The 27,398-nt window shown below is 49.5% G+C and overlaps 1 protein-coding gene across 8 annotated transcripts in view; it reads left to right on the top strand.

Moving 5' to 3' along the window:
• The window catches only part of MORC2 (MORC family CW-type zinc finger 2), a 43,944-nt gene extending 17,103 nt beyond the window's left edge, over positions 1-26,841 (top strand). The window contains exons 4-27 of one of the 8 annotated variants that reach the window (XM_047762074.1): positions 1,210-1,278; positions 1,999-2,089; positions 5,476-5,584; positions 9,649-9,808; positions 9,927-10,038; positions 10,502-10,627; positions 11,163-11,242; positions 12,098-12,180; positions 12,711-12,796; positions 14,244-14,384; positions 14,481-14,635; positions 14,721-14,849; positions 15,290-15,395; positions 15,683-15,815; positions 17,114-17,188; positions 17,276-17,656; positions 18,137-18,268; positions 18,666-18,720; positions 19,157-19,298; positions 19,406-19,633; positions 19,722-19,815; positions 23,679-23,867; positions 23,976-24,052; positions 25,117-26,841. In XM_047762074.1, coding sequence (XP_047618030.1) covers positions 1,210-1,278; positions 1,999-2,089; positions 5,476-5,584; positions 9,649-9,808; positions 9,927-10,038; positions 10,502-10,627; positions 11,163-11,242; positions 12,098-12,180; positions 12,711-12,796; positions 14,244-14,384; positions 14,481-14,635; positions 14,721-14,849; positions 15,290-15,395; positions 15,683-15,815; positions 17,114-17,188; positions 17,276-17,656; positions 18,137-18,268; positions 18,666-18,720; positions 19,157-19,298; positions 19,406-19,633; positions 19,722-19,815; positions 23,679-23,867; positions 23,976-24,052; positions 25,117-25,123 — 2,960 coding nt within the window. In that variant the 3' untranslated portion in view covers positions 25,124-26,841. The other 7 variants (XM_047762070.1, XM_047762078.1, XM_047762077.1 and 4 more) reach the window with 7 other exon arrangements.
• Positions 26,842-27,398: the final 557 nt, after the last annotated feature.

Below are 27,398 nucleotides of genomic sequence, written 5' to 3'. Positions count from 1 at the left end.
CTTCTTGAACAATAAGTGATACTTGAAAATTTCTATGTCTTGTAGTACTTCTGAAATAGCATTTTAAATTACATTAACTAGTCCATTTAACAGAAGGCCATTGTAACTTACTTGAATCTGTAGCCTGAGGGGAGGACAGAGAGCGTTTTAAACTGAAATTCCTCAGTTTAGGTAGTTATATAAAGGTGGTGAACTGTAGCTTGGGGGAAACAAAAAAGTCCTCAATCAGAAACTAGACTCCGCAGCAGCCTTGGACTTGTCCCTTTGGCACCTTAAACTGACCTTCTGCCTCTTGTAGAATTGCTCTCCTGATTCCAGGGCCTGTGCTGTTCCTCCTCTGTCCACTTAGTCCTTGTCATCGGGGTCAAAAGTCACCTTGGAAGCTCATATGGCCCCCTTCCCTATTTGGAAATCTCTCCTCCGGTGTTTGTGATAAGCTTGGACCCAGACTACTCTGAGTAACCACTTGCTACTGTAGAAGACAGCTGCTGAAAGAAGAAGAGGTTCCTTTAGTCTCTGGAATGGCAGCCTTACTCTCTTGTTTCCTTCTTGTCGACCAGGAAGCCCTGCCACAGCTGCTCTGGATCTTAGTGTCCAAGGACTGTTTCTCCTTCCACTCAAGCAGGTCCAGTTGGAAAGCAGACAGCTTTTGCTATACTGTGTGCTACACTCTGTGCCGTCTCACTCTTGGGATAAGGAGCTGTACTAAGGACCCATAGTAAGGAGGGGGTGTGAAGAGGACTGCTGATGGCCTGGAAGCTATAGTGGGCCTGGGGATAGTCACATACAGACTTAGTAATTCACCTTCTAGGTAGCAGCTGCCCCCCAACCCCATGTCCATAAGCTTGCCTGGCTTGATTACTTTTGTCTGAAGGCCACTTCACACTTAACCCACAAACGAGGTGCCCTGTTGAATTTGAGCAGTGTTGATAAGGTTCAGTGGTCCTGGCTATGGCTAGATGCTGGACTAGGCTTCTCTGCCTTCCTTATAGATTGTCTCAGGCTTTGTCATGAACTAGAATGCATTGGAACACCTTCGATGGAAATGACCACCCTCAAGGGCCCTGATGTTTTACTCACACTAGCTGGGACTGATAGAAGGAGAAGGCCTTTCTGGACCAAGCTTCATATTGATTCACCTTCCGATCATACCCAAGTTGCTGCCCTCTGGTGGGTAACTGCCCAGTAATGATAGTTCCTCTTTTACAGAAAGGCGAGAGGACCTTCGAGGAGGATTTATGCTTTGTTTTTTGGATGATGGAGCAGGAATGGATCCAAGTAAGTGATGGGCTGATTGCTTCTTTTGGGGAGGATGTAAACCGTTTTTTACAAAATGCTTGCTGTGTTAACTTGTCTTTCTTTGTGTTGCCTCATGCTTGTGACTAGAAGGGAGAGAGAAGTCTCTTGCACTAATGGATTTGCCAGGTCTTCTCCTAACATGGGAGATAGGATCTGAAAGTCCGTCAGATTACCTGTCTCTCTCTCTCTTTTTTTTTTTTTTTGGTCTTTTTAGGGCCGCACCTGTGGCATATGGAAGTTCCCAGGCTAGGGCTTGAAGGAGCTACAGCTGCCAGCCTACACCACAGCCACAGCAACGTAGGATCCAAGCCATAACTGCGACCTGCACCACAGCTCGTGGCAATGCCAGATCCTCAACCTGCTGAGCGAGGCCAGGAATTGAACCTGCATCAGATATTGAGCCACCACGGGAACTCCTTACCTGTCTCTTGATACTGTATTTATCAGCTTGCATAAGGTCCTGGAGCTGGAACTGCAGTGGCCTCCACATCCTTATTACCATGTTCTGATAACAGAATAAGAACGTAGTGGTGGCGGTTCTGAAGGCCAGTCAGAGGATTCTCATGGCTGTGAATTTCCTTGGACACAGATTTTTAGTAGACACAGCCCTGCGTGGATTTAATGGGGCTCAGACCTTTGGTTTTGAGAACCTGGAAAGAAAAGCAAACTTTTCACTTTCTCTTGTGCCTGTCACTTCAGGTGATGCTGCCAGCGTGATCCAGTTTGGGAAGTCAGCCAAGCGAACACCTGAGTCCACCCAGATTGGGCAATACGGGAATGGGTTAAAATCGTGAGTGCACTAGAAGCCTGCCGCAGGATTCAAAATCAAGTGATGCTGTGCTCTCCTGCTTCTGTCCAGTGACAACTTTCCTCCTCCTCATTCCTCTGTCACTGTAATTCTGGCACAGAAGGAAAGGCAGGCAGGAGTGGTGGTCTGGGGACTTACCAACCGATGTCTAGCCTAGTTTACATCACAGATTGAAGAGTATGAATGTACAACTTCTTTGAGGTTGGAGAAGCTGTAGGTTTCTCTTGGCACAGTGCTCTGGAACGGCACCTCTACTCCTGTTGAAAATTCTTATTTTTACCCTGTGGTTGAGGATGCAAGTGGTTGTTTTGTGGGCTTGGGATGCATCTGAGATGGTGAGGGGGTTGCTCCATGGCGCAGCAGTGTTCCCTGAGTGCCTGCTTGTCATGCTTTGTGCCAGGCACTGGGGATCCAGGTTGAGTGAGAGACCTGGACACCCCCTGCCCACCTCCCCCATCGGAGGAGGTGGTCTCTACTTACATATCCTGCTAGGTCCCATAGCAGGAACCTACCTAAAGTCTTTAAATCCCTTGGGACATCTTTCTCAGCCCTTGGTTCCTACTTGTTTGGTGTTTGGAATGTGTTGTTCTGGTTTTGAGTGAAGCCCCAAGAGAAAGGTTTCTATTTCTGACATGGTCACTTCCAGCTGTACATACCTTTGGATGGAATAAGATTTAGTGGGGTTGGAGTTTGTACAAGTGGAATTCTGAGTCACATTTCCAGTCTTGCCCTGGAAACGTGTTGTTTTGTTTGAGAGAGGATGGCATTTGGTCTCTCAGCAGCATCAGCTGTCTCTTCCATGCAGCAGGCTTTGGGCAAGTGGGGAGGAACGCCAGCCTGCCCCAAGACATCAGGGACCTGGTCCGGGACCTCTCACTTCTCTCTCTGTAACAGGCACTTACTCATGTTACAGGCACTGTGCTAAAAACCTTACTTGGATGATTTAGTTTAAGCCTCACTGTAGTTGTGTGAGGTGTGGGTGCTGTGGTTCTTATCTTCAAATTGAAGTTTACAGGGGTGAAGTGACTTGTCCACAGGTGTGAAAATGCCCAAGTGTGGATCTGAGATACGAACCTGGTCTTTCTGACTGCAAGGCTGGAAGTGCTGTCTGTCTCATTTCAGTCAGACAAACTAAAGTTCAAATCTGACATCAGCCACTTTAAGTACTTTTCTGGGCCTCAACTTCCTCCTTTGTAAATTGGGATTATAGCAAATAGCAAGTAGGTTAAGAATTAAATGCTGGAGTTCCCGTAGTGGCGCAGTGGTTAACGAATCTGACTAGGAACCATGAGGTTGCAGGTTCGATCCCTGGCCTTGCTTAGTGGGTTAAGGATCTGGCGTTGCCGTGGGCTGTGGTGTAGATCGCAGACGTGGCTTGGATCCCGCGTTGCTGTGACTCTGGTGTAGGCCAGTGGCTACAGCTCCGATTAGACCCCTAGCTTGGGAACCTACATATGCTACGGGAGTGGTCCTAGAAAAGGCAAAAAGAAAAAAAAAAAGAATTCTATCATTGGTGTGAGTCCTGGCCTGGTTTCTGACTTCTTATTTTATTTCTCCTTTGATCCTTCCATGGCAAATTCCAGGCCTGATTTGGTGGGTCTAGGATAGGGTGTAAGAATCTTTTTTTCTACCTTTATATTCCGCAGGTGATTCTGATGTGAGAGATATAGGTTTCCAACAGCTGAGGTCTCCTAGAGTCAGTGTGATGTAAGAAACCCTGACTTCCCTTCTGGATTGTAGGCCAGCCTCCTCCTTCCTGGTTTTATCAGCTTTGTGGCCTCAGACCAGTCATTCCACTTCTCTGAATATCTGTTTTCCTACTGTAGAAAATGAGCTTCTAATCTCTGAAATAATTCCTTACTGAGCAAGTTTCAGGAGCGAGTGGAATGTGATTCTGAAAGTGCTTAGGAGTCCAGGAAGGAGAGCGTATAGAAGTTGAGAGTGTTGTCATCAGTGTATTTTAATAGAACCACTTTTGTGAAGGACCCATTGAGATGGAGCCATCTATTGTTCAGAGTGTATTCATTTGGAAACTAAGAAATTGAAAGTTTTAGGAGGAAGTGATTTGTGGTAAGAAAAGGCCTAGCCACAGAGAAGCCAGTGAGGTGGCATTTTGGAGTTGTTATTTACCCCCAAGGTCAGGATCAAAGACAGAAGAGGCACAAAATGAGAGGTTTTGCCAAATTAGAGCAAGAGCAAACTTTGACAGAAGGCAAACTAATGTGCCTCCTTCTGCCACCAGAGAGTTTCTGGGAGACAGGAGGAGGACTGTGGGGTTGTCGGGCATGGCCAGCACCTCAGGAACTGGAGGAGGAGAATTGGAACTTGGCACCCTCCAGGACCTCTGGACAGTGTCCTGGAGTTTTCCTGAGCATTTGGGGAAGTGGTCCATGGCATGCATTTGTGTGCTTGGCATGCTGGCCTGGTTTGCATTTGTGCATAGAAGACAGTAATACTGCTTCCTGCTGCCATCACCTCCTGGGGTGTTAGGAGGACTAATGAGGTAATGGCCATAAAGCCAGAAGCTGCTCTGAAGATGGGAACTCAACAGCCCCTTGTTCAAGGGTTGCTCCTCCCATTGGTGCTTCATGCTGTTGCTCAATCCTATGTTACCTGGAAGGGCCTGTTCTTGCCTGCTTCTTGGAAGGGTTAATGTGGCCAAACAGAGGAAGGAGCAGTGATTCCACTCAGACTTTTGCCTTGTAGAAGTCAACTTCAACACACATTTCTCAGAAACCAGTTGCATCTTAAAGCAGGGACCTGTGGCATGCTGAGTTGAGATGGCAGAACAGCTCTGAGCCACACGATGGCTGTGATTACAGTGTATGACCAGGCGTAGGCTTCTTGGAACTGTAACCAGGAGTGGTATTTTGTCTGCTTAGCCCAGTGTTTGGCTGAGGCTTGGGGTCATCCTGTTTCTTTGAGGACTGGTGAGCATAGGCAGTGGGCCATACCCTTGATGGTGCTGCCGTTTCCTGGGTGGATGCAAGGGGAGTTTGTGTCAGTGAAGGAAGGACAGGATGAGGACTGGGTGTGCTCAAGATGGAAGGTGACGTGTTGAAGGTGTTGCTAGATTGTTATTCCTCATGTCCTGGGATGAACCAGCAGGCTGGGGTGAGACTAACCTGGGGCTGGTGCTCGGTGGTGAGAGAGCCCTGAATAGTGGGTACATGTGGTCAAGAGTGTGGTAAGCAAAGACTGAGGCCAATGGAAGAGCAGGAGGAGGAGGGGAGGAGAGGGAGCAAGGGTTGTGGGACCTAGGGAGGCCTTTAGGTCAGTTTTACCACGTTCAGAGGGTGGATTTGCTCCCTTTCCAGATGAGTTTTTGAATCCCTGGGAGAAATAACCCATTTCTGCTTCCCTTTCAGGGGCTCAATGCGCATTGGGAAGGATTTTATCCTTTTCACCAAGAAGGAAGACACTATGACCTGCCTCTTCTTGTCTCGAACCTTTCATGAGGAGGAAGGCATTGATGAAGTAGGTCCTATCCTTGTGCTCACTTCCTGGTTGTGCCAGGCCCTTTTCATAGGTCATTTGTATGCTTGACAAATCCAATAATGGGGTTTCAGGACTGCAGCCATGCTACCTGTTACAGGATTAGCTGTAGGTTGGAGGAATTGGTTAAGGGGTTAAGGCAGGCATCTTAATGTGAGAGGAGGTAAAATCTCACAGCTTCAGAGAATTGCTGTACTGGTTGTGAGAGTGAGACTATCAAGTGGCAGGAGCCAAGGTTGGATTTGTAGCTTTCCTGGATCTGCAGCTTGAATTCATTCGGGGAGTCGATGGAGGGCTATTCTATCGGGGGGAGTATTGGGGGCTTCCCTGACTTTGGGGGGAGACGCATCTGGTGATAATAATAGGAACAGCACTATCTTTCCCATATGATGGTGATTTTGTGGAACATGCTGGGAGCATGTTTTGCTGTTGGAGTCTGATACCTACAAGGCCTGGGCAGGTAGTAAATTAGGTGGAAAAACCCATGTAAATTCTTCACTAAGCGGCAGCCCCAACTAACCATTATTATTCTGGAAGGACAGCCTAATGACTCTAGAATATTTTGATTTTGAAACCTTTATTAATTATGTGAGCTAAACACATACGCAGCTGATTGATTCTCTTTGGGCCTGGTGGCTCATATCTACAGAGCTGGTCTGGTGAGGTCTGTGCCTCCTCATGGGGGATCAGGGAAGGACTTAGTCTGCCCAGCCTCAGAGAGGACTCTTAGCTCCTTTCATGTGAGAGAAATGGAGGCCAGAGCTTGCGAGAGGGGTTGAGAGGATCTGCAGGAAGAAATCACAGCTGTCATGTTAAATGGGTGAAGTGGGTTAAAGTTTCAATCTAATTTGTCTGCGTTGTTTGGCTGCAATTAAATTGGTACTGGCCTGGAGTTCTCATTGTGGTTCAGCAGGTTAAAAACATGACTAGTATCTGAGGTTGCAGGTTCAATCCCTGGCCTCGCTCAGTGGGTTGAGGATCCAGTGTTGCTGCACGCTATGGCATAGGTTGCAGATGTAGCTCAGATCCAGTTTTTCTGTAACTGTGGTGTAGGCTGAAGCTGCAAGCTCTGATTCAGCCTAGCCTGGGAACTTCCATATGCCTCAGGTGTGACTGTAAAAAGAAAAAAGAAAGAAAAGTAAACTGGTGCTGGCCTTGTTTAGATGTGCACCTAAATCTTAGCAAATCAGTTCATGTTGGGAATGAAAGGCTTTCTTTCTGCCGTCTTTACTTGGTAATCTGGTGGATTTGCTTGCCTTTTTGGTAGAGTGAGAGAAGTGCTCCAGCCAGACGGTCTCCCGGGAAAGGGGGCAGGAAGATTTAGTCCCTGCCTGGGTTTTCAGAAATGTTTCCTGATGGACCTAGGATAGTGAGAGGAGGGGTGGACATTATTAGAAATGGCCATGAGAGCTGGTGGGGGCTATGGGGAGGGACTTGGGCACAGGGGCAACCTGATGAGAGGTGGTGTCCTCTGTAGATCAGGAAAGGCAGGTCAGGTCAGGCTTGAGCTCAGGGCTGCGGGGGTGGGAGGGTGGTGGTGAGGGATTTTATTGAAAGCAGCTACTAAAGAGAAATTAAACAAGGGTGTGGCGTTATCAGATTCTCTTTGAAAAAGATCAGTTTGGTTCTTGTGCGGTGGTTGGATTGGAAAGGTTGGGTGGGGGATGTGTGTGGCTGTGTGTGGCCTGGCGTGATGTGCAGCTGGGAGGTGAGAGGAACAGGAGTGGCCTTCACCTCTTGGGACCACAGGTTTGGTGTTTAGTCAGTGAAGAGGGGAAGGGAGGGGTCTTAGATGACTGAGGTTTTGGGATGGCAGGTGGGGTAAGCAGCCCGTCTGGACCTGGGGAGAATGGAAAAGGGGCTAGTTTGGAGGGGAAGTGTGTAACTTTGGCCCTGGACACATAAAGTTAAGGCTGGGTCTGGAGCTGGGGGAAGGCTTGGGGACCTGGGGGTTCTTTGTAGCAAATGGACTCTCCTAAAAGAGCATGTGGGGTGAGAAGGGGTCCTAGGGTTTTGGGTGCCCACATGTAAAGGCTGGCGAGGTGGGGAAGCACCAAAGGAGGTGGCCTGGCCAGAAGGGTGGGAGGTAAACAAGGGGAGCAGTAACAATGAAAGTAAAGAAGTGCACCCCTGGTGGGGTGCTGCCAGATGAAATGCATGCCCACGGGTTGAAGTGGTGCCATTGTCACCTGGAACTGCTATGGAGAACAGGAGGTGTAGCGTGAGGCACACATTCATAGAACACAAATGGAACTCAATTCCCCTGGTGAAAAAGCTAGGTTGAAATTTTTTCCTTACTTGGTGCTAGAAGGTCACTGTTTTGGATTGTACTCTAGTGTGAACCCAGCCAAGATTTCAAAATAAGATCATTTTCTGCTGGGTAGGAATGTATCCAAACTAGCCCCAGGGCCAAATACTATAGGCACAAAGCTTCTTAGAAACCAGGGAAGTGTCTCAGAATGCTGGAGCGTTTATCACTCCAGCACCTGTTAAAATAGAGTCTCCTTTTCCTCAGGGTGGGCTGCCTGTTGTGAAACCTCTGAGGTGCCTGGGCTGGTTTGCTCTGCAGAGGGATTCCCAGGCCACGAGTGGGGGAGGGGAGGGGTACAAGTGGGGCCTCTGAGGAAGTGGCCTTTAAGGTGGGGTTTTTGAAGAATGGGTAGGATTTTTTAAAAGTTTACTTAGACATAAGATTAAATTTCATATATATGGGAGAGGATATTATAATTTGTACAGTTGAGTGAATATAAAGCAAACATCCATGTAGCCACTAGTTGTATTCCTCGCTGCACCTCTGCGGGAACCTCCTTGATGATGACCGTTTCCTTGTTTTTTTTTATATTTGTGTGATTCATGTATGTGTTCTTGAGTAATAGTTTAGTTTTGCCTACTTAAGAATTTTATGTAAATGGACTCATACTGTGTGGGCTTTTTTTTTTTTTTTTTGTCTTTTTGCCTTTTCTTGAGCCGCTCCCACGGCATATGGAGGTTCCCAGGCTAGGGGTCAAATCAGAGCTGTAGCCACCGGCCTACGCCAGAGCCACAGTAACGGGGGATCCGAGCCTCGTCTGCAACCTACACCACAGCTCACGGCAACACTGGATTCTTAACCCACTGAGCAAGGGCAGGGATCGAACCTGCAACTTCATGGTTCCTAGTCGGATTCGTTAACCACTGCGCCACAACGGGAACTCCGGATTTTATTTTTTAATTTTTAATTTTTTTTAAATTTATTTTTTTCTCGGGGGTGGGGTGGGTGCCCACCCGAGGTGTGGAGGTTCCCAGGCCAGGGGTCGAATCAGAGCTGAGCTGCTAGCCTGTGCCACAGTCACAGCAACACCAGGTCTGAGCCCATCAGCAGCCTACATTACGGTTCACGGCAATGCCAGATCCTTAACCCACTGAGCAAAGTCTGATATCAAACCTATGTCCTCACCAGTGCTAGTCACATTTATTTCCACTGAGCCACAACAGGAAATCTTAAGGAATTTTTTTTTTTAAATCTGGCTGCTTTCATGAAATATTGTGAGAGTCATTTGTGTGGATGCTAATGGCTCTTATTTTGTTCATTTTCATCACTGCACAGTGTTGCATTGTAATACCTACACTAATAGTTTAATTTTTCCACTCTGTCATGGGTATTTGTATTCTTACATGTTTGTCGGTAAGTATGTGCAAGAGTTTCTCCTGGAATATATACTTGGGAGTGGAATAGCTGAGTCATAAGTTATGTTTGTGTGTGTCTTCAGATTCACTAGATAATTGCAAATATATTTTCCTTAGTGGGAGAGTAGAATTATTACCAAATTGGGAAAGTGACCAGGGGCATCCCAAGCAGGAAACTGCTCATGCAGAGATTTCCAGGCCAAAACCCAGCATACTTCAGAGGACCTAGCCATCTGAGGTTGACTCTTGGGAAGGGATGGAAGCCATAGAGCCTCTGGGGCAGTGTGGAGCCACTGTGGGGAGGAACAGGATGGATGCACATTTTGGGGAAGGCTGTTCTGGGGCCTCCTTCAAAGCATCTGCCTGTGCTTCCTCCAAAGGTGATAGTCCCATTGCCTACCTGGAATGCTCGGACCCGGGAACCTGTCACAGACAACGTGGAGAAGTTTGCCATTGAGACAGAACTCATCTACAAGTACTCTCCCTTCCGCAATGAAGAGGAAGTGATGGCTCAGTTCATGAAGATTCCTGGGGACAGCGGTAAGGAGGCTTTTATCCCGCAGACCTAGAATTTGGGCACTCCAGAGCCATGAATGGTGTGGGGATTGGCTGGGGGTACCTGGAAGAACGAAAGCATGATTTTTGTTTGATGTTTTAGGAACGCTGGTCATCATCTTCAACCTCAAGCTCATGGATAACGGAGAGCCAGAGCTAGACATAATCTCAAATCCAAGAGATATCCAGATGGCAGAGACCTCCCCGGAGGGCACGTGAGTGTAGCTGGGAGCGGAGAAAAGGGAGGTGACTTGAGGGACAGAGGGGCAAGCTGGTTCCCTGAATTCCTCAGTTGGTCAAGCTGAGAACCCCACTCTTCGTGCCACAAAGCAGAAGGGATGAATGGAAGGATAGCAGGTCCTCAGCTAATCCAGATGGAAAGACTCATGAGCCCTTGCCTCAGCTCCTTAAGTAAACAGAGGAGGAGAGTGAGGCCTGGAGCCAGAGGAGGGATTCTCAGGTCTGTGGTGGGGCAGCTGTGGGACCAGGTCTGGTGTCTTTACCGGGGACATGAGGAGGTAGGGTGTAGTGCCCACACAGAGGAAGCACCCCTCAGGGCAGCAAGGGAAGCCAAGGTGGGAGATGGAAAGGTGGAGGGCCTGCAGAGAGGCGGTCCAACTGGACCCTTGGTTGGGCCAGTGGTGGGGCGGGCCACAGCACCTCTCCCCGCCCCCGCAGGAAGCCAGAGCGCCGCTCCTTCCGTGCCTATGCTGCCGTGCTCTACATTGATCCCCGGATGAGGATCTTCATCCACGGGCACAAGGTCCAGACCAAGAGGCTCTCCTGCTGCTTGTACAAGCCCAGGTAGGCCTTCTGTTTCCCTTGGGCCAAGCAAGGATAGACCGTCTCGGGGGCAGAGTTGGAGTGATGACAGATAAGAGTCTCCAACAATGTTGACTGCTTTTGGACCTTTAAGTTGCTTGCGATTTACTATGGACAAACTAGTGGGTCTGAGGGAGGGATGGAGGTGGCTGATGGCTATGGAGGTTGGCTGCTGAGGCTTGTTCAGTTTGCCTCCTGTGAGATGGAGGGTCCCAGCCTGGCACAGTGAGCTGTCTGAGTCTCTCAGCTGCACGGCCAGGGGACCTTTAGACACCACCCAGGAAAGCAGGGGCACTGGCTGGTTGCTGAGGTTGGTTTCTACTGTGGGATCAATAACACACCAGGTGAGTAGTGAAGTTGCTTTTCAGAGGTGGAGCAGGAGGCAAGGGGCAAGTGGATTAGGGATTTGAGTCTTTTTGCTAAAGTAAGCTTGTCTTTGAGTCATCAAGAGGGGCCAGAACAGTTGCTGCCATGCCTCCCTGCTGCTCAGGTTACTTCCCCCCACCCCAACCCCCAGGATGTACAAGTACACGTCAAGCCGGTTCAAGACACGTGCAGAGCAGGAGGTGAAGAAAGCTGAGCACGTGGCACGGATTGGTAATAATCCCCCTGGGCAGGAGGGCTTGGCGGGGGTGGGGGTGGGGGGGTTATCCGGGGAACATCGCTTGTGGCAAAAGCAGGATCCAGGCCAGAGCTCCATCCAGCATGCAGGGGTATAGAAACTTCATATGGAAGTTTGATCCAATTCCCTTGCACCCCTCCCTCTGAGTTCCAGTCCCCTCAGCAGTTTTTCTCCCCAGGCTCCTCCAGCCATTTATAGGCTCTTATATAAAGCAAAGTCTGTCTCTCTGAAGACTCCCACACTGTCCTCTGGCACAAATACTTGTGAAATTGGTTTTCTTGACCCCAGGGCAAGAATCTCAAGGTCTCTCATGCTGACAAATCTTGGCTGCCTGAGGAGAATCTCTGGTTGCCTTAGGCAGTTTTTGATCTGTTCTGATTCATTTGTAAAGTTCGAACAGCCTGTATGTTTTCCTTGGGGCTTTCCAAGCAGGGTGGCTGCTCTTCCAGCGTGCCCCCCCCCCCACAACTGAATACATGTCTTCCTCACTGGGGACTGCTCTCTGGGGTCCAGGAGGGATGACTTAGTTTTGCCCCTTTGAGTATTTTTTTTTGCTTTTTAGGGCCACACCTGTGGCATATGAAGTTTCCTAGGCTAGGGGTCCAGTCGGAGCTATAGCTACCAGCCTACACCACAGCCACAGCAATGCCAGATCTGAGCCCCATCTGCAACCTACACCGCAGCTCAGGGCAACACCGGATCCTTAACCCACTGAGTGAGGCCAGGGATCGAACCCATAACCTCGTGGTTCCTAGTTGGATTTGTTTCCCCTGCACCACAATGGGAACTCCCCCCTTTGAGTTCTTATCATGGTTTCTTCTGGGTTTCAGCTGAAGAGAAGGCGAGGGAGGCGGAGAGCAAAGCTCGGACGTTGGAAGTGCGCCTGGGTGGAGACCTCACACGGGACTCTAGGGTGAGGCCCCAGACCTGCAGCTCTTCTCTAGCACTGCTGGCCTGTCTTAGCCAGTCATGAACCCCTGGCCTTGAAGCTGAAAAGTAGGATGTGATGATGTTTCCATAATTACTGTTGAACACACCTTATGGCAGAATCGTAGCTTACCCTTTCAGCACCCCAGCAGCCATATGAGATGGATGGTATCCTCAGTTTATAGGAAGAAGTTGAAGAGTGTCACTAGCCACAGGTCACACACACACACACACAGTAGTAAGGGTCAGGGCAGTTTTCCAACCCTTCCTGTGTGACACACACCTGTTGTTTCAGTTTGGGGTGTTTTCTCCTTCATGTCAGTGAGTCTGGTCAAGTAAACCTCAGCTTTTGAGTTTGTCCCCAGTGAGGGCCCTTTTCTCTGGAAGTCAATTTCCAGCTCTGATTTTGCATCCACATGACTTAAAATGAGATATTTTAAATGTTTTGCCTGTGTTGTTATACCACTTGCTGTGGCCCAGAGTACCTTCTTACTAAGGACTGGTCTATGTTTCCAGGTGATGTTGCGACAGGTCCAGAACACAGCCATTACCCTGCGCAGAGAAGCTGACGTCAAGAAGCGCATCAAGGAGGCCAAGCAGCGGTGAGTGCCTGGGCTGACCTTGGGTCTTAAAAAATTATGAGCTTTTGTACTGATTATTGACAGTTAAAGAGCTTGAGGAATTCCTCCCTAGCCTGTGAGGTTGCCATTCCGTTGCACACAGGTTCTTTTGAGAAAGACATTAGTGTTGTGACCCCAAATGCTTGTGAAATGCCCACCACAAGAGGGATTCCCTCCAACTTAGTTCCCTTTTGAGCCAGGACAAGGCAGGTAGAACCCACACCTTGAGCTGGATTCCAAGCCTTACTGGTGGCCATCTCACCCCTCCTCCCTCCCTCCCTCCCTTCCTTCCTTCCTTCCTCCTTCTCCCCCTTCCTTCCCTTCTCTTTCTCCCCACCCTCTCTCTCCCCTTCCCCATCCTTTCCCTCTAACTTTCCTTTTTCCCCCCTTTTTATTTAAAGCATATTTATATAAAATATTCATTGTATACAACTTGTAAAATATAGAGCGTTTAAGAATTATAATCGTAAACTCTCTTGTAGTTTCCCCATCCAGTAATATCGACTCTTGATTTTGTATCCCTGGTTACAGTGTGGCGTAATGCTGTGGGTTGAGTTCCTTCCTTTGCATCTAGACTGGGCATTTTTCCCGGCTCATTACATGACCTGTGTCTCCCTCCATGTCGGGAGACTCCAGGCTATGGGCCCGAATTCCTGGTTGCTTCTTGACCTCCTTGCCACAGGCATAAGTTTTGAGTTTTTTCCCTGTAAGTCTATCCACTGATTATGTGCTTTTTATTTTCCACAATTTTGTTGACACTTATCCCACGATTGTTTCTTCTCTCACATACATGTTTATTGTTCTTAGGAATTTTTGCCTTTTTTTTTTGGTCTTTTCTAGAGCCACACCCACGGCATATGGAGGTTCCCAGGCTAGGGGTCGAGTCGGAGCTGTAGCTGCCAGTCTACACCAGAGCCACAGCAACGTGGGATCCGAGCCACGTCTGCGATCTACACCACAGCTCACGGCAACGCCAGATCCTTAACCCACTGAGCAAGGCCAGGGATTGAACCCACAACCTCATGGTTCCTAGTTGGATTCGTTAACCACTAGGCCACGACAGGAACTCCAGGAATTTTTGTCTTTTTAAAATTAATTACTGTCCCATTAGTGGAATGATTATGCAAATTACCTTTATTCCACTGGATAATTTTCTTTGCAGAGATTCACGGCAGCTTCACAGGATTCTATCATACTTAAATCGATCCCTGTTTTGAAGGCAAAAGCTAATAAAGTCATACACTTTTAACAAGGGAGCTCATTGTGATTCTACAGTGCATATCCTTATTAAGTCTAAAAGGTTACTTCTTGAATGCAAGTACAGAACTTAAGTGTCTCAAGTTTATGCTTAAGCTTAAAGCATCTTAGACACCTTGGTGTTTGTGTGTTAATGGATTGATCTGCTTGAATTTATCTTTTGTCTTCTCAGAGCACTTAAAGAACCCAAAGAACTGAACTTTGTTTTTGGGGTCAACATAGAACACCGGGACCTGGACGGCATGTTCATCTACAACTGTAGCCGCCTGATCAAGATGTATGAGAAAGTGGGCCCACAGCTGGAAGGGGGCATGTGAGTGCCTGCTCAAGGAGAGCTTCTAGCCCAGGGTGGACAGTGGGAGGGTTGTGGCCAGTGGGGGTGACAGCATGGTGTCTTCTTCTCCTGCAGGGCATGTGGCGGGGTCGTTGGGGTTGTTGATGTGCCCTACCTGGTCCTAGAGCCAACGCACAACAAGCAGGACTTTGCTGATGCCAAAGAGTACCGGCACCTGCTGCGGGCGATGGGGGAGCACCTGGCGCAGTACTGGAAGGACATCGCCATTGGTAACGGCCCTTCACCTAGAGCCTTGAGTATCTCACTGCCAGAGAGGGCTGCTTCCTCACGTGTGTGTGGGTTTTTGCCTTCCAGCCCAGCGGGGAATCATCAAGTTTTGGGATGAGTTTGGCTACCTCTCTGCTAACTGGAACCAGCCCCCATCCAGTGAGCTGCGCTACAAACGGCGGAGAGCTATGGAAATCCCAACCACCATCCAGTGTGGTGAGTTGCGGGTCAGAACCCCTTCCTGACTCTTTTCCATGCTAGTCCCCATGCTGGCCTCCTGACTTATGTCCCAGTGGGGATCCAAGTCTGTTTGGTGATGGCCCTGCAAGCTGTGCCCACCTGTTCCTTCTGAATGAGTCAGGAGGTCTAACCTGCCAGGTCTCACTTAGTTTGGTACCACATTGATAGAAGTGTAAGTCATGACTGAGCCAGGATCCTGTTGGAGGAGAGAGGGGTTGGGACTGCTGAGTGTCTAAGATAGAAAGTTTCTATCCTTACTGAATCACTGTCCCTGAGAAGAGTCACTGTTCTGTGAGGAAGGCAGAGCTAGAGCCAGCCTAGGGATTTTTACTTCTCTGCCTTGAGCTGGGCTGGAAGGAGCCTGATTGTTGGGCACGGCTGATGATTATTTTGTGGGGGTGTTTTTGGTGTCACAGATTTGTGTCTGAAGTGGCGGACCCTCCCCTTCCAGCTGAGTTCTGTGGAAAAAGAGTACCCTGACACCTGGGTTTGCTCCATGAACCCTGATCCTGAGCAGGACCGGTGAGCACTTTCTCTTATAAGGAGTTTGTGGGCATCTTCCCACCTCCCTGTACTTTTTTCTCTCTTCCACTGTGCTTCTTGAGGTCAGTGCTCATACCCTTACATCTCTGTCTTGCTGTACATAGTTAAGTGCCTGGAAATAAGAAACGCATCCTGAAGTGAGTATTAATTGTACATTTGAGAACTCTGAGGTTGCTGTGGTGAGAAAGCATGGTTGGCAGAGGAGGAAGGACCTGCCCTACTTGGAGCTGTCTTGCTACGCCCTCCCTAGCACTGTCTCCCTACAGGTGTGAGGCTTCTGAACAGAAGCAGAAGGTTCCCCTGGGGACATTGAGAAAGGACCTGAAAACCCAGGAAGAGAAGCAGAAACAACTGACAGAGAAAATTCGCCAGCAGCAGGAAAAGCTGGAGGCCCTGCAGGTGTGCGGGTCATGAGCGGTGGGCAGATGGGGCAGGAACCCTCAGTGGCTCCCCGTTCCATCAGACTCAGTTTCACCTTCCTCTTACCGTGAGTGCTGCCAGTGCTTTCAGACCCCAGCTTGCAGGCACACTAGTTCTTGAGTATGCCTTGATCATTCTTTAAAAAAAATTTTTTTAGGGAGTTCCCGTTGTGGTGCAGCAGAAACAGATCCAACTAGGAACCGTGAGGTTGTGGGTTCGACCCCTGTACTTGCTTAGTGGGTTAAGGATCTGGTGTTGCTGTGGCTGTGGTGTAGGCCGGCAGCTGTAGCTCTGATTGGACCCTTAGCCTAGGAACCTCCAAAAAATTTTTTTGTTTATATATTACAAACAAGTCCACTTCATTTAGAATTTTTGAAACTCTAGAAAATAAATGCCTTTAGAGGTAATCACCATTGACTGCATATCCTTCCAACTTTTTATGACTGCTCCGTGCACATAAATGCATATATTTTTAATTAGAAATACGGAGATCATGACATTTGTGTCATATCTTACACACACACTATTTTTTAGTGCGTGATTATTTTGGGGGGATGGTTTTCCAGAAGTGAATTTGAAAGAGTAAGAGAATTCTAGAATTCTGTGGGGTTTTTTAAAAAACTATTTCCAAATTATCTTCCAGAAAATGTATTATATTGTTTTTTACCAGCAGTACATTTATTTTTAAATGTTTTTGCAAAATTGATAAGCAAAGTTATGCTTCTTATCATTTGAATTTCATGTTTCTAAAATTAATTTTTTTTTCCCACATGTCTTTTTTTTAGGACTGCTTATTCTCTTATATTTTTGTTGCTTTAAATTTTTCCTTAATTGATTTGTCAGGTTGTTTTTTAGATATATGCATAGCATCAACCCTTTCATACTTACTACAAAAGCTTTTCCCTTTTGGCTTCTGCACAGGCAGATGTTCTCTAACTCAACCATCGTATGTAGGCTTCCCTGTCTGCTGAATCCTACCTGTCTTTTCTGGCGTTGTACATCAGGGATCTCCAGGCTTTTTTGGCTTGTTTTGTAAGAGTTTGGTCCATTTTTCCCCAGTCTCTGAATTGTTGGATTAATCACAGAATGCTGTAATTTGTTAGTGGTTTAGTGTCTGTGAATTTTTGTTTCCCCAGTGAGAATGGGAGGCTTGTATAGTAGGACTGTGGCCCAGATTTTTTTTCTTATTTACCAACTGTCCCAGACTGGGGATCCAGGAAGCTGGCTTGAATGTACCAAGATATGCAGACAGCCTCACCATCATGTTTACTCTGCAGAAAACCACACCCATCCGCTCCCAAGCCGACCTGAAGAAATTGCCCTTGGAAGTGACCACCAGACCTTCCACTGAGGTAAAGCTGGGGCAGGTGAGGGGCTTTTCTTGAGGTGTCTGTCTCATGCTGGGATCTGTGTCTTCACTTTCTCTGGGCCTCTTTCAGGAACCTGCACGTAGACCTCAGCGTCCTCGGTCGCCACCTTTACCTGCTGTGATCAAGAATGCCCCAAGCAGACCCCCTTCCCTGCAAGCTCCCAGGCCAGCCAGCCAGCCCCGAAAGGCTCCTGTTGTCAGCAGCGCCCCAAAGCCTCCTGCCGTGGCAGCCCGGGAAGAGGCCAGTACTTCTAGGCTGCTCCAGCCACCTGAGGTGCCCCGAAAGCCTGCTAATGCTGCAGTCAAGACTGTGGCCCGGCCTGCCCCTCTAGTGCAGCCACCATCACCATCTCTGCTGCCCAACTCCAAGGGCCCTCGGGAAGTCCCTGCTCCCAGAGCCATTAGAACTCCAGTGGTCAAGAAGCCAGAGCCGCCCAGTAAACTCTCCCCGGTGAGTCGGGCAGTACCTGCTGGGGTGGGCAGCCAAGGGGCAGAGATCAGGCTTCCCTGCTGCCCTTGTGGAGGAGTCTGATAGCAGAACAGACTCTTGAGGGCACAGAGCTTGTTGGTTTCCTGTCCAGGGAGCGCTCTGAGGCCCTCTGTGAGTGTTGGTCCTCTGCAACCTTGAGTCACCACCGGCTTCTCATGCTGTGCAGAGATTGGCAGCCTGGTGGCAGCCTTGGTGGACTGCAGCAGTGGTTGGTGTGGCTCAGTGGGGAATGAACTCAGAGGATCCCTGAGACAGCCTTGAGCAGAGTCCTTGCAGATGCAGAGTTGGGGGTTGCTATATACCCAGTACTGTCAGGAGCCCAGCCTGGCGGGGACTGAGACACGCAGACCCCTCCCTGAATGGCTCTTTTAGGCCAGAAGGGATCTTCTAGCACCTCCAGGGCTGACAGGGTCCCTTGTGCTCCCTTTCCTCTTGCTGTAGGCCACTCCTAGTCGGAAGCGCAGTCTTGGGGTCTCTGATGAGGAAGAAGTGGAGGAAGAGGCTGAGAGGAGGAAGGAGCGGTCCAAGCGGGGCAAGTTTGCTGTGAAGGAGGAAAAAAAGGACTTGAATGAGGTAGGTTCTCAGCCTCTTCCCGCCCCTGGGTCCCTGCTCACCACCTGCAGTTGTGAGCCATCCAGAAGCCCATCTCTGAAGGACTCCCAGTCACAGTGATGACTAGAAACAACAGTGCCAGGTAGGATTGTGAGTGAGACTGGCTGGATCACAGGCCTGAGGTCACACCGATGCAGATCTGTGATGTTCTGCTCCTTGCCGTTATCTTGTTTATTGAGGTTTACATAGAGGCAGACGTGTAGACACTTAACGTAGTTGTGTAGAGAGCGGCTCCCAGTGAGGCCTGGTGATTTAAACGGCTACATGAGAAGACTTGAGGTGACTGCTGAGGACCCTGGGCAGACTGCCTGCTCTTCAGAGACACTGGCAGTGCCTCTGACAGACTCTGTTCTTGCAGCTCTCAGACAGTGCTGGGGAAGAGGACTCAGGTGATGTCAAGAGCGCTCAGAAAGGTGAGTTCAGGGAGTGCCTGGCCCCTGTGGGGAAGTGGCCCCTGTGGGGAAGTGGCCCCTTGGCCAGCAACACCTTATCCCGGAGGCTCAAGAAGGCTTTCCTGGCTCTGGACTCTCATGTGACAATGGTTTCTGGTCTCATTCTGAGAGTTCTGAGGCTAGCACACCCTTAGGTTTATTTTTAGCATCAGTTCCTTGGTGTTCACCCCTGGCAGTCAGTTACCTTTCTGCTCTCTGGCACCCTCATGACAGATGGGAAAGGAGACCAGGTGGCTGGGCTCCAATGTCCCTGGCATAGTGGGGTCAAGCTCCAAGGGGTTCTTGTCCCTGTGAACCTGGGACGACCTTTCCTGAAATGGTCCTGGCTTGGGGGGGTGGGCGGGGGAGGGGGGGCTCTAGTCTAATTTTCTGACTCCAACCCAATCCCCACTCTCAGATAAAGGGCTGCATGTGGAGGTGCGTGTGAACAGGGAGTGGTACACAGGCCGTGTCACAGCCGTGGAGGTGGGCAAGAACGTGGTGCGGTGGAAGGTGAAGTTTGACTATGTGCCCACGGACACAACACCAAGAGACCGCTGGTAACACCCCTTCCAGGAAGCTGAGTTGACAAGAGTTGGCCAGGGCAGGGGCAGGCAGCCTCTCCTGGGAGCCTGGGACACACGTGACACAAACACTGTCCCCCTAGGGTGGAGAAGGGCAGTGAGGACGTGCGGTTGATGAAGCCCCCCTCCCCGGAGTACCAGAGCCCAGACACGCAGCAGGAGGGTGGAGAGGAGGAAGAGGAGGCGGCAGTGGCCCAGCAGGCTGTGGCCATGGTGGAGCCCTCCACCTCAGACTGCATTCGAATCGAGCCCGACACCACTGCCCCTAGCACCAGCCATGAGACCATTGACCTGCTCGTCCAGATCCTTCGGTGCGTCCTTGTCCTTTTCTGAGGCCAGCAGAGGCTCTCCACCCTCTCTGTGCCATCTAACCCCTGTTGTACCTTCTCTCTTGTTTAGGAATTGCTTACGGTACTTCCTGCCTCCAAGTTTCCCCATCTCCAAAAAGGAGCTGAGTGCTATGAATTCGGAGGAACTAATATCATTTCCTCTGGTGAGTCTGGCCTGACTTCTGGTTTTTGACTCTGTAAGCCCTACTTGGTACTTGTTGTGATTGCGAGCTCTCTGCCGTGTGGCCCCTGCCCCACGTAGCCAGCTTCCCTTTCATCTGCTGAGAGGAGGAAAAGGGGGGACGTGATATTGTGGAGCTTAGCTGGGTAACTGGTATGTAGCTGGTGAGGTGCTGGGACAGCGGGCTCAGTGGGCCGCATCCTCGGCATAAGGAATTTCCCAGGCTAGGGGTCAAGTCGGAACTGTAGCAGCCAGCCTATGCCACAGCCACAGCAACTCTAGATCCGAGCCGTGTCTGTGACCTACACCACAGCTCATGGCAACTCCAGATCCCTAACCCCCTGAGCGAGGCCAGGGATTGAACCCACATCTTCATGGACTAGTCACCTTTGTTACCGCTGAGCTATGATGGGAGTTTCCTGGTGTGACCTTTTATGTTGAATATGACCCTTTTCCTCTGCTGAGGCAGGAAACAGTGAAGAGCTTAGGCTGAGTGCCCAAAACTTGACTCTCGGTGGGAGGTATAGAGAAGCTCCAGTGTGTTGAGGATAAGCCCAGTAAGTACAGATGTGGTGCCTCAGGGTGGGAGCAGCTAAAGAGAGTCCTGCCTCTAAGTGCTCAAGAGTCAGTAGATACTGAATTGTGAGCAGATATCTAGACCTGAGGCTGTGAGCAGTAAATGCTCTGGAAGTGGGTGGGAGGGCTGGAGCAACCCCAGGGGAGGGGAAAGAGCAACCCAGTCTGAAGAAAATGTGGGTTTGGATTAAGTGTTTTGAGTGATGGAAGTGTTTGAGGCAGAGGGACTATTGTGAGCAGAGGTGCAGGGATGAAAGGGCATGTGGGGGCTAAGGCAGCAGGTGTGGTGAACACTCAGGGGAAGGGGCCTCAGAGTCAGATAATGACATGTCCGGAGGGCTTGGCCTGAGATGTAGTGGCTTAAACTTGGTATGAAGTGAACGCCAGCTAAAGGTGTGAGCAGATGGAATTGCCTACTGAACTATGTCCAGGGCGGTCGTCAGCAGACTTCCTGTAGAGGGCCAGTTAGCAAATGTTTTCAGCTTTATGGGCTGCAAGGTCCCTGTGGCTAGCCATTCAGTTCTGCCGTTATAGTGTGGAGGCTGCCATAGCCGGCAGGCAGAGGAAAGGATGTAACTGTGCTTCAGTAAAGCTTTGTTTACGAAAGTGGGTGGTGGGCTGATTTGGCGCACAAGCAGTAAGTTGTCTGCTGCCCCTGCCCCTAAGAGGCTAATGCTGGTTCTGGGTAGGATGGGTGGATGAGGTGCTGGGACAAGGGGCTTGCCTACCAGTAATAGGTCAGAGGTGAGGGAGGGAGAATGGGAGCCAGAGTGGCATAAGGGGAAGGGTGACTGGCAGGGGAAGGGGCCAGGTCAGAGGTCCTTTGTTGACTGAAGGCAGTCAATTGGGAGAGCACGTGATTCCCTGTCTCTCAGGCCTATGGGAGTTGGAGGTTGGTGACAAAACTAGGAGAGAAAACAGAAGGTGAGGGTAAGGAAGACAGTCTATGATTTAATTGACTTGGGATGGAGGTACTGGCACCATGTTTGCGGTGATGTCCAGTGGGCAGGACACTGGAGATTGGGCACTGGCACTTAGGAGGTGCAGGAAGGCCAGGGCTGGAGCTGGGGGCCTGGGAGTAGTCATACACACCAAGAGGATGTTGCTGTGGTAGGAATAGCTTAAGTTTTCTAGGGAGGACAGCTGGAATTGAAGCTGCAGGATTGGTGTGTTCAAGGCAGCAGGTCCTTGTGTGGAAGCTGTGTGCTTGATAAAGTTTGCCAGAGAGAAGCACATGAAGTTTTACCTCCATTCTACTTTTAAGAAAAGGAAATAAGGCAAGGAGTTGTAGAAACTCAGGCTCAGAGAGGTGAACAGTCTGTTATGGCAGATCTCAGAACTCAGGACAAGAGCCTTGCTCCCCTGCAAGAAGGGGATGTTGTACCCTGAAGAAGCCAGAAGCTGGCGGAACTTAGGATGGCTTTGAGCAAAGCTGCACCCCTCAACTCTTGCCCTTGTTTAGGCTGCAGGTGTTCTCTGCAGATCCCAGGAACAAATAGCTGATAGGCCAGCTAGGTTGGTTTGGCATCCTCTCGTCAGTCTGTTGCTTTTGGCTTAAAGTTGTCACCAAATTCAGCAAAGCTTGTGTGCGGTGGAATCTCTGCAGTGGTCCTGACTGCTCAGACCAAAAGCATAGTCAGCAGGAGCATCTGAGCCTAAAATAGTCTGTCAGCTTATGCTTGTAAAAGGAGGTGTACCACTAATGCATTACCTCTTAGCTTCCTAAGTGTTATGCCTAAATATAACTCAGACGTTGATTATCTTAACATCAGGGACACAACAGCATCTAATGTTCATTGTGTCCTTGTCAGCTTGTAAATGACCATCCTTTTCCCCATCAAGCTAGACCAGGAGTTCCATAAAGCACTCAGGAGTTCTACAAATATTAGATTCAAATATGTATATTTTAAGAAGTAACACAATACACGTGAATGTATAATGGCCTAACAATGAAAAAAAATTTTAAGGGAATACCAGTCATAGTTAGGGTCAAGACATTGTATATTTAATTTTCATACTTTAGAGTCTGCTTGAACATTTATTTTGTGCTGCCAAGTGGTAATTATTTTTGGTGCAGAACTTGAAGTTTCTCTTGCCGTCTTGGTTAACTAGAATAGTGTTCTGGATTGTAAATAGTTAAATAGTTCTAACTTTTTTTAAAAAACAGCAGTCAGGAACCATTCAACACTAAGTAGCTCATACATCTTCACAGAAGGAAATAAATGCTAGAGTTGGAGAGACTGCAGTAGTTAGCCAGGACCAGCTGATTGTGTGTTCATCAAAATGGCTTCATCATTTTTTTTTTTTGCCTTTTTGCCTCTTTTTTTCTAGGGCCGCTCACACGGCATGTGGAGGTTCCCAGGCTAGGGGTCTAATCAGAACTGTAGCCACCAGCCTATGCCAGAGCCACAGCAACGTGGAATCTGAGCCGCATCTGTGACCTACACCACAGCTCATGGCAATGCCGGACCCCTAACCCACTGAGCAAGGCCAGGGATCGAACCCGCAACCTCATGGTTCCTAGTCAGATTCGTTAACCACTGTGCCACGATGGGAACTCTGGCTTCATCATTTTTATTGGTGATTAATGAACTTTGATAATGAATTAAACATAAAGAGATATTACCTAAGTTGTTTTTTCTACTGAGATTTCATTTACTTTTTATTTGAAACAAATGTTTTGCTGCCTTCTAAGAGTTTGAAAAGCCTCATGTCTAGAGAAACTGCTAGTTAACATTGCTACCCCAGTCCTGGAAGTTTCAGGCTCTTAGGGAAGATGGTGAAAAGCTCTGACGCTTTATAAACATGCTACACAAACCTGTAGGTGTCTGCTGTTGATAGGTGCTTGGTCAGTACTTATGGAAGAGAATGTTTGGTCTTGACATTGTTGGGTATGACTTGGAAGGGGATTCCTCAAAGGGCTGAAGTTACAGTGGTGTGACTGAACTGGGAGAGTGACTCTTGTTCTTTTTGCACCACCTGGAATGGTGAGACTCATCCCTCCCATTTACTCACAGCTTGCTGTCTGCTGGAGCACTTTGCTAAGTGCTTAAGATGTATGATTCCCCACCCCCATCTTCATCCTTGTGGCAGCCATATAGGTGGGCAACAAGATCTTCTCTGATCTTGAGAGCATTTGCTCGTTGGTCTGGCATCCCTTCAGACCAAGCTTCCTTGTGCTGAGCCAGTTGGGGGCACCATGCCCATCTTGGAGGGCCCTGGGGACCCCTGTGTGCTCATGCATGCACCCTCTGGCTCCCCTCCTCACAGAAAGAATACTTCAAGCAGTATGAAGTGGGGCTCCAGAATCTGTGCCATTCCTACCAGAGCCGTGCTGACTCTCGGGCCAAGGCCTCCGAGGAGAGCCTGCGTACCTCTGAGAGAAAGCTCCGCGAGACGGAGGAGAAGCTGCAGAAGCTGAGGACCAACATCGTGGCGCTCCTGCAAAAGGTGCAGGAGGTGAGCCAGGCAGCCCTCTCATTGCCGCTGGACCACCTAATGTCTCAGGGAGGGGGGCCTGGGCACCTCCTGCTCCCTTCTCCTACTCACAGGAATCTGTGGTTCTAGCCCTGGCTGCACAGCATCCTGACCAGGAGGGCTGGAGGTGGTGCGGCTGCCAGGGCCTCATCCCAGCCAGACCCACGGTATCAGACTTTTGCCCTTGTTTAGACATTTTGATGTACAACCTTGTCATAAAATAGAAAGACATTCTTGCTTTTCCAGATGACGCCCAGATGGGATTGGGTAGCGCAGAAGCAGGTAGTGCTCTCTAGATCTCAGCCCTTCATCTGGGCAGTAAACACTGAGCGTTTGCTCTGTGCTGGTCTTTTGCACCCTAGGTGAGCCAGACAGGCCAGATAGGGTCCCTTGCTCTCACAGCCCGACTAGTGGAGCAGGCACTTTTTGATGGTGGGAAGTGCCATGAAGTAAATACAAGAGACAGAAAATAGGGAGTCCGCTTTACTTGGGTGTTTGGGTGTGGCCTCTCTGAGGATCTGAGCTGAGGGCAGAACCATCATGCAGGAGTGGGATGTGAGAGCTTTGGGTAGACGGACAAGCAGGGCCTGAGGAAGAGAGATGTGGGCTGTAGAAGAGGCAGGGCCTGTACAGGTGGGAAGTCCCTGGAGGGGTGGGGTGTGGCACTAAGACATTTCAATCTAAGACATTTACTCTGGTTGATTATAGGAGGGCCTGGAGGGGGCAGAGGTTAGAATCCGGGACTCCAGTGAGGAGGTTCCCACAGTTTTCTGGGCGAGAGATTCTGGCGGCCTGAACCTTGGATGGTGACAGTGAGGAGGGAGAGAAGTGGGCAGATTCGTAGTATCTGAGGGAAGGGGAGGAAACAAGGGTGATTGTTTTGGTTGGTCCGAGCCCCTGGGTGGAGGGAAGGTGGTATCTGTACTGAGATGGGAGCCACTTGGGGTGGGTGGTGCTGTTGTGCTCCTGGATGTATTTGGTCTGAGAAGCTAGCAGCACAGCTAAGGCAAGTGGGAACTTGGGGTCAAGGCAGGGCAGGAACAAAAAATCTGGGCGTCATCTGTGTATAGATGGGAGGGGGCAGAGCATCCAGATTTGCCAGGCCTGATGGCCAGGGTGGAGGGGGCAAAGGAGGGGACTGGGGCTCAGGCCTCATGGGCTGCAAGAAGGGTGGGGAGGTGGGCCCCCCACCACTGTGGCCCCCAGCTGACCCTGCCCTGCTCTATTCCAGGACATAGACATTAACACAGACGACGAGCTGGATGCCTACATCGAGGACCTGATCACCAAGGGGGACTAAGGGGGCCAGAGATCAGCTCCCTTGCCCTTAGGCGAGCTCCTGGGGGTGGTGTATCATTTATTGGTTGGAGGACTTAACCTTGGTTTGAGTCACATGGGACATTTGTGCTTTTGGAGGGAAAGAGACTCTGATTCTTTGAATCTTCCTCCCTAAGTTTATAAATATTTATTTTTTAAAAGAAACAAGATGCTGTGCCTGCTATGAGACCATACCTTTTTTTGGTGACTTTTGGGCAAAGGACGGAGAACCAGAATGCCAAGTTGCAGCTGAGCCGCTTCTGTTGGCTGTGGCCAATCCAGTGCCCTTTGGAAGTTGGGAGAGGCTCCAGGGCTGGGGGAGGAGGGACTGGGCCTCCCAGGGTTGGTGCTTTTCCAGGAGCCACAGGTCAGGAAGAGGTTCGCGCCGAGGGGTTCTGCTGCTTGTGGCTCCTGTCAGGGTGTTAGTGGTGGTCCGAGTGCTCAGTCTTCTTGGCTATGGCACTGTCCAAACAGCTTGGGGAAGAAAGATCCTCCTGTTCAGCTTCCCCATCCACCACCTAAGTTCTCCTTGCTAGAGATTTCCTCAGCTAATTGTGGACAGTGAGGTTTCCTGCCTCAAAAACTTGGGTTGAGGAGAGGACAGATCCTACTCTGGTCAGATTGCTGGGTAGCACACTGAATGTTTAAATTCCAAAGGATCCCCCTTAGGAAAGGACCTGGTGTGTGAAGGAGCCTCTGTGCTAATCTGGTGGTGGCCTCACCTGGATGAGGCCGGGTCCTGGTGCACCTGCCACCATGGTGCCGGCGATGTAGAGAGCCTGCTACTGCCTATTAGTGCTTCCCCTCTGTCTGGCCCACCATGCCAGTCAAGGTCCCTGCTATGGGGCCAACAGGAGAAGGGGGTCAGTGAGCCCCTCGGGGTGGGAAGTGGGCCGCAGGGACTCCAGAGGCAGCTCTGCGGGAAGCACACCATGCCTTCCTTCCCTCCTGGTCACAGCTTCTTACAGCTGTGTCCCTCAAACAACTTCTCAGGGTTAAAGACAAAGGCAAGAGTTGCTGAGTTTTCTCTTTAATGGCCATTGGAAAAATTTTGTTTGATTTACCCCAACTCTCTTCTTCCCCCTCTTTGTTTGGGGACTTTTGGGTTTGCTGAAGGCACAAGAACTATGGCCTTATACCACTGGTCTTCGATTCAGACCTCAGTGTTTCCAGTGTCTACCTACCTCTGATCAGCAGTGGCCACATGCCACCCTGTGAAGACTTCAGAAGACTGGGAAGCACTGGGGAGGGAGGCAGGCCACACTGGAATTGGAAGTCTTTACCCACTTGTGCATGGGGCTTGAGTGCCTGTGACTTGTGGGTTTGGGGCTTCCCCAAACCACATCCCTGGGTAGAGGGCGGGGAGGGGTGGGGGTGGGAAATACCACCCAGAGAGACCCTGATCACTTCCTCTACAAGATCCTCAGTCTTGGGGTTTCTTGAGCTGGTGGTTCCTCTCCTATACAGCTCTCTCTCTCCATCACAGGCAGCATATGGTCCATTTTTGTCTCCAAATCTACTTTTAATCTAAATGGAAGTTGGTTCTGCATTTTTACCAGAGGGTAATATTCAAGTTTTTTATTTACACACCTGTAAACAAAATGCAATACTATAAACTTTTAATGGTGAGAATCCTGAACTCAGTCTGTTTTCTTCTTTTAGTAAAATCTAGCACCTTCCTCCCGTTTGTTCTTTCCACCGTTGTGGCTTTAAAATGTTTTCAAATTCTTTATCTGCAGCATCTTCATTGTCTCATGTCTTCATCCTCTCTGACACCCACATAAAGTAAAATACTGAATTTCTTAAACCTTTTTAGCTTCAACTCCTAGGTGCACCTACTTTGCTGTTTAAATCCAACTATGGCTATGTTGAATGCAGCTTACTTCCCAGGCAGAGCTCCTGTGTGCTGGGTGGAATGATAAGATGCAGTGGCCCCTCCCCTTACCCATCATGGAAGACTGACTTGCTTGGAACTGTCTAACGACTTGGAAGTTCCTGAGTTCAAGGCTATAAAGAGGTGAATGAGTGCACCAGCCCTTGTTTTTAAGGAGTGGGGGCAGATGGGCACTTTATTTCGGTTTTTGTTTTTTCAAATGACACAGGCACATGGTAAAAATTTAAACAGTACAAAAGACTGGACCATGAAAAGCAAGGTTCCCCCCAACCCATCCCCATCCCCATCCCCCTTGAAGAGAA

The sequence above is a fragment of the Phacochoerus africanus genome, chromosome 15 (genome assembly GCF_016906955.1).
Source record: "Phacochoerus africanus isolate WHEZ1 chromosome 15, ROS_Pafr_v1, whole genome shotgun sequence".
In the NCBI taxonomy this organism is placed as follows: domain Eukaryota; kingdom Metazoa; phylum Chordata; class Mammalia; order Artiodactyla; family Suidae; genus Phacochoerus; species Phacochoerus africanus.
The sequence above is the reverse complement of the archived record's forward strand: the minus strand, read 5'-3'. Positions and strand labels throughout refer to the sequence as shown.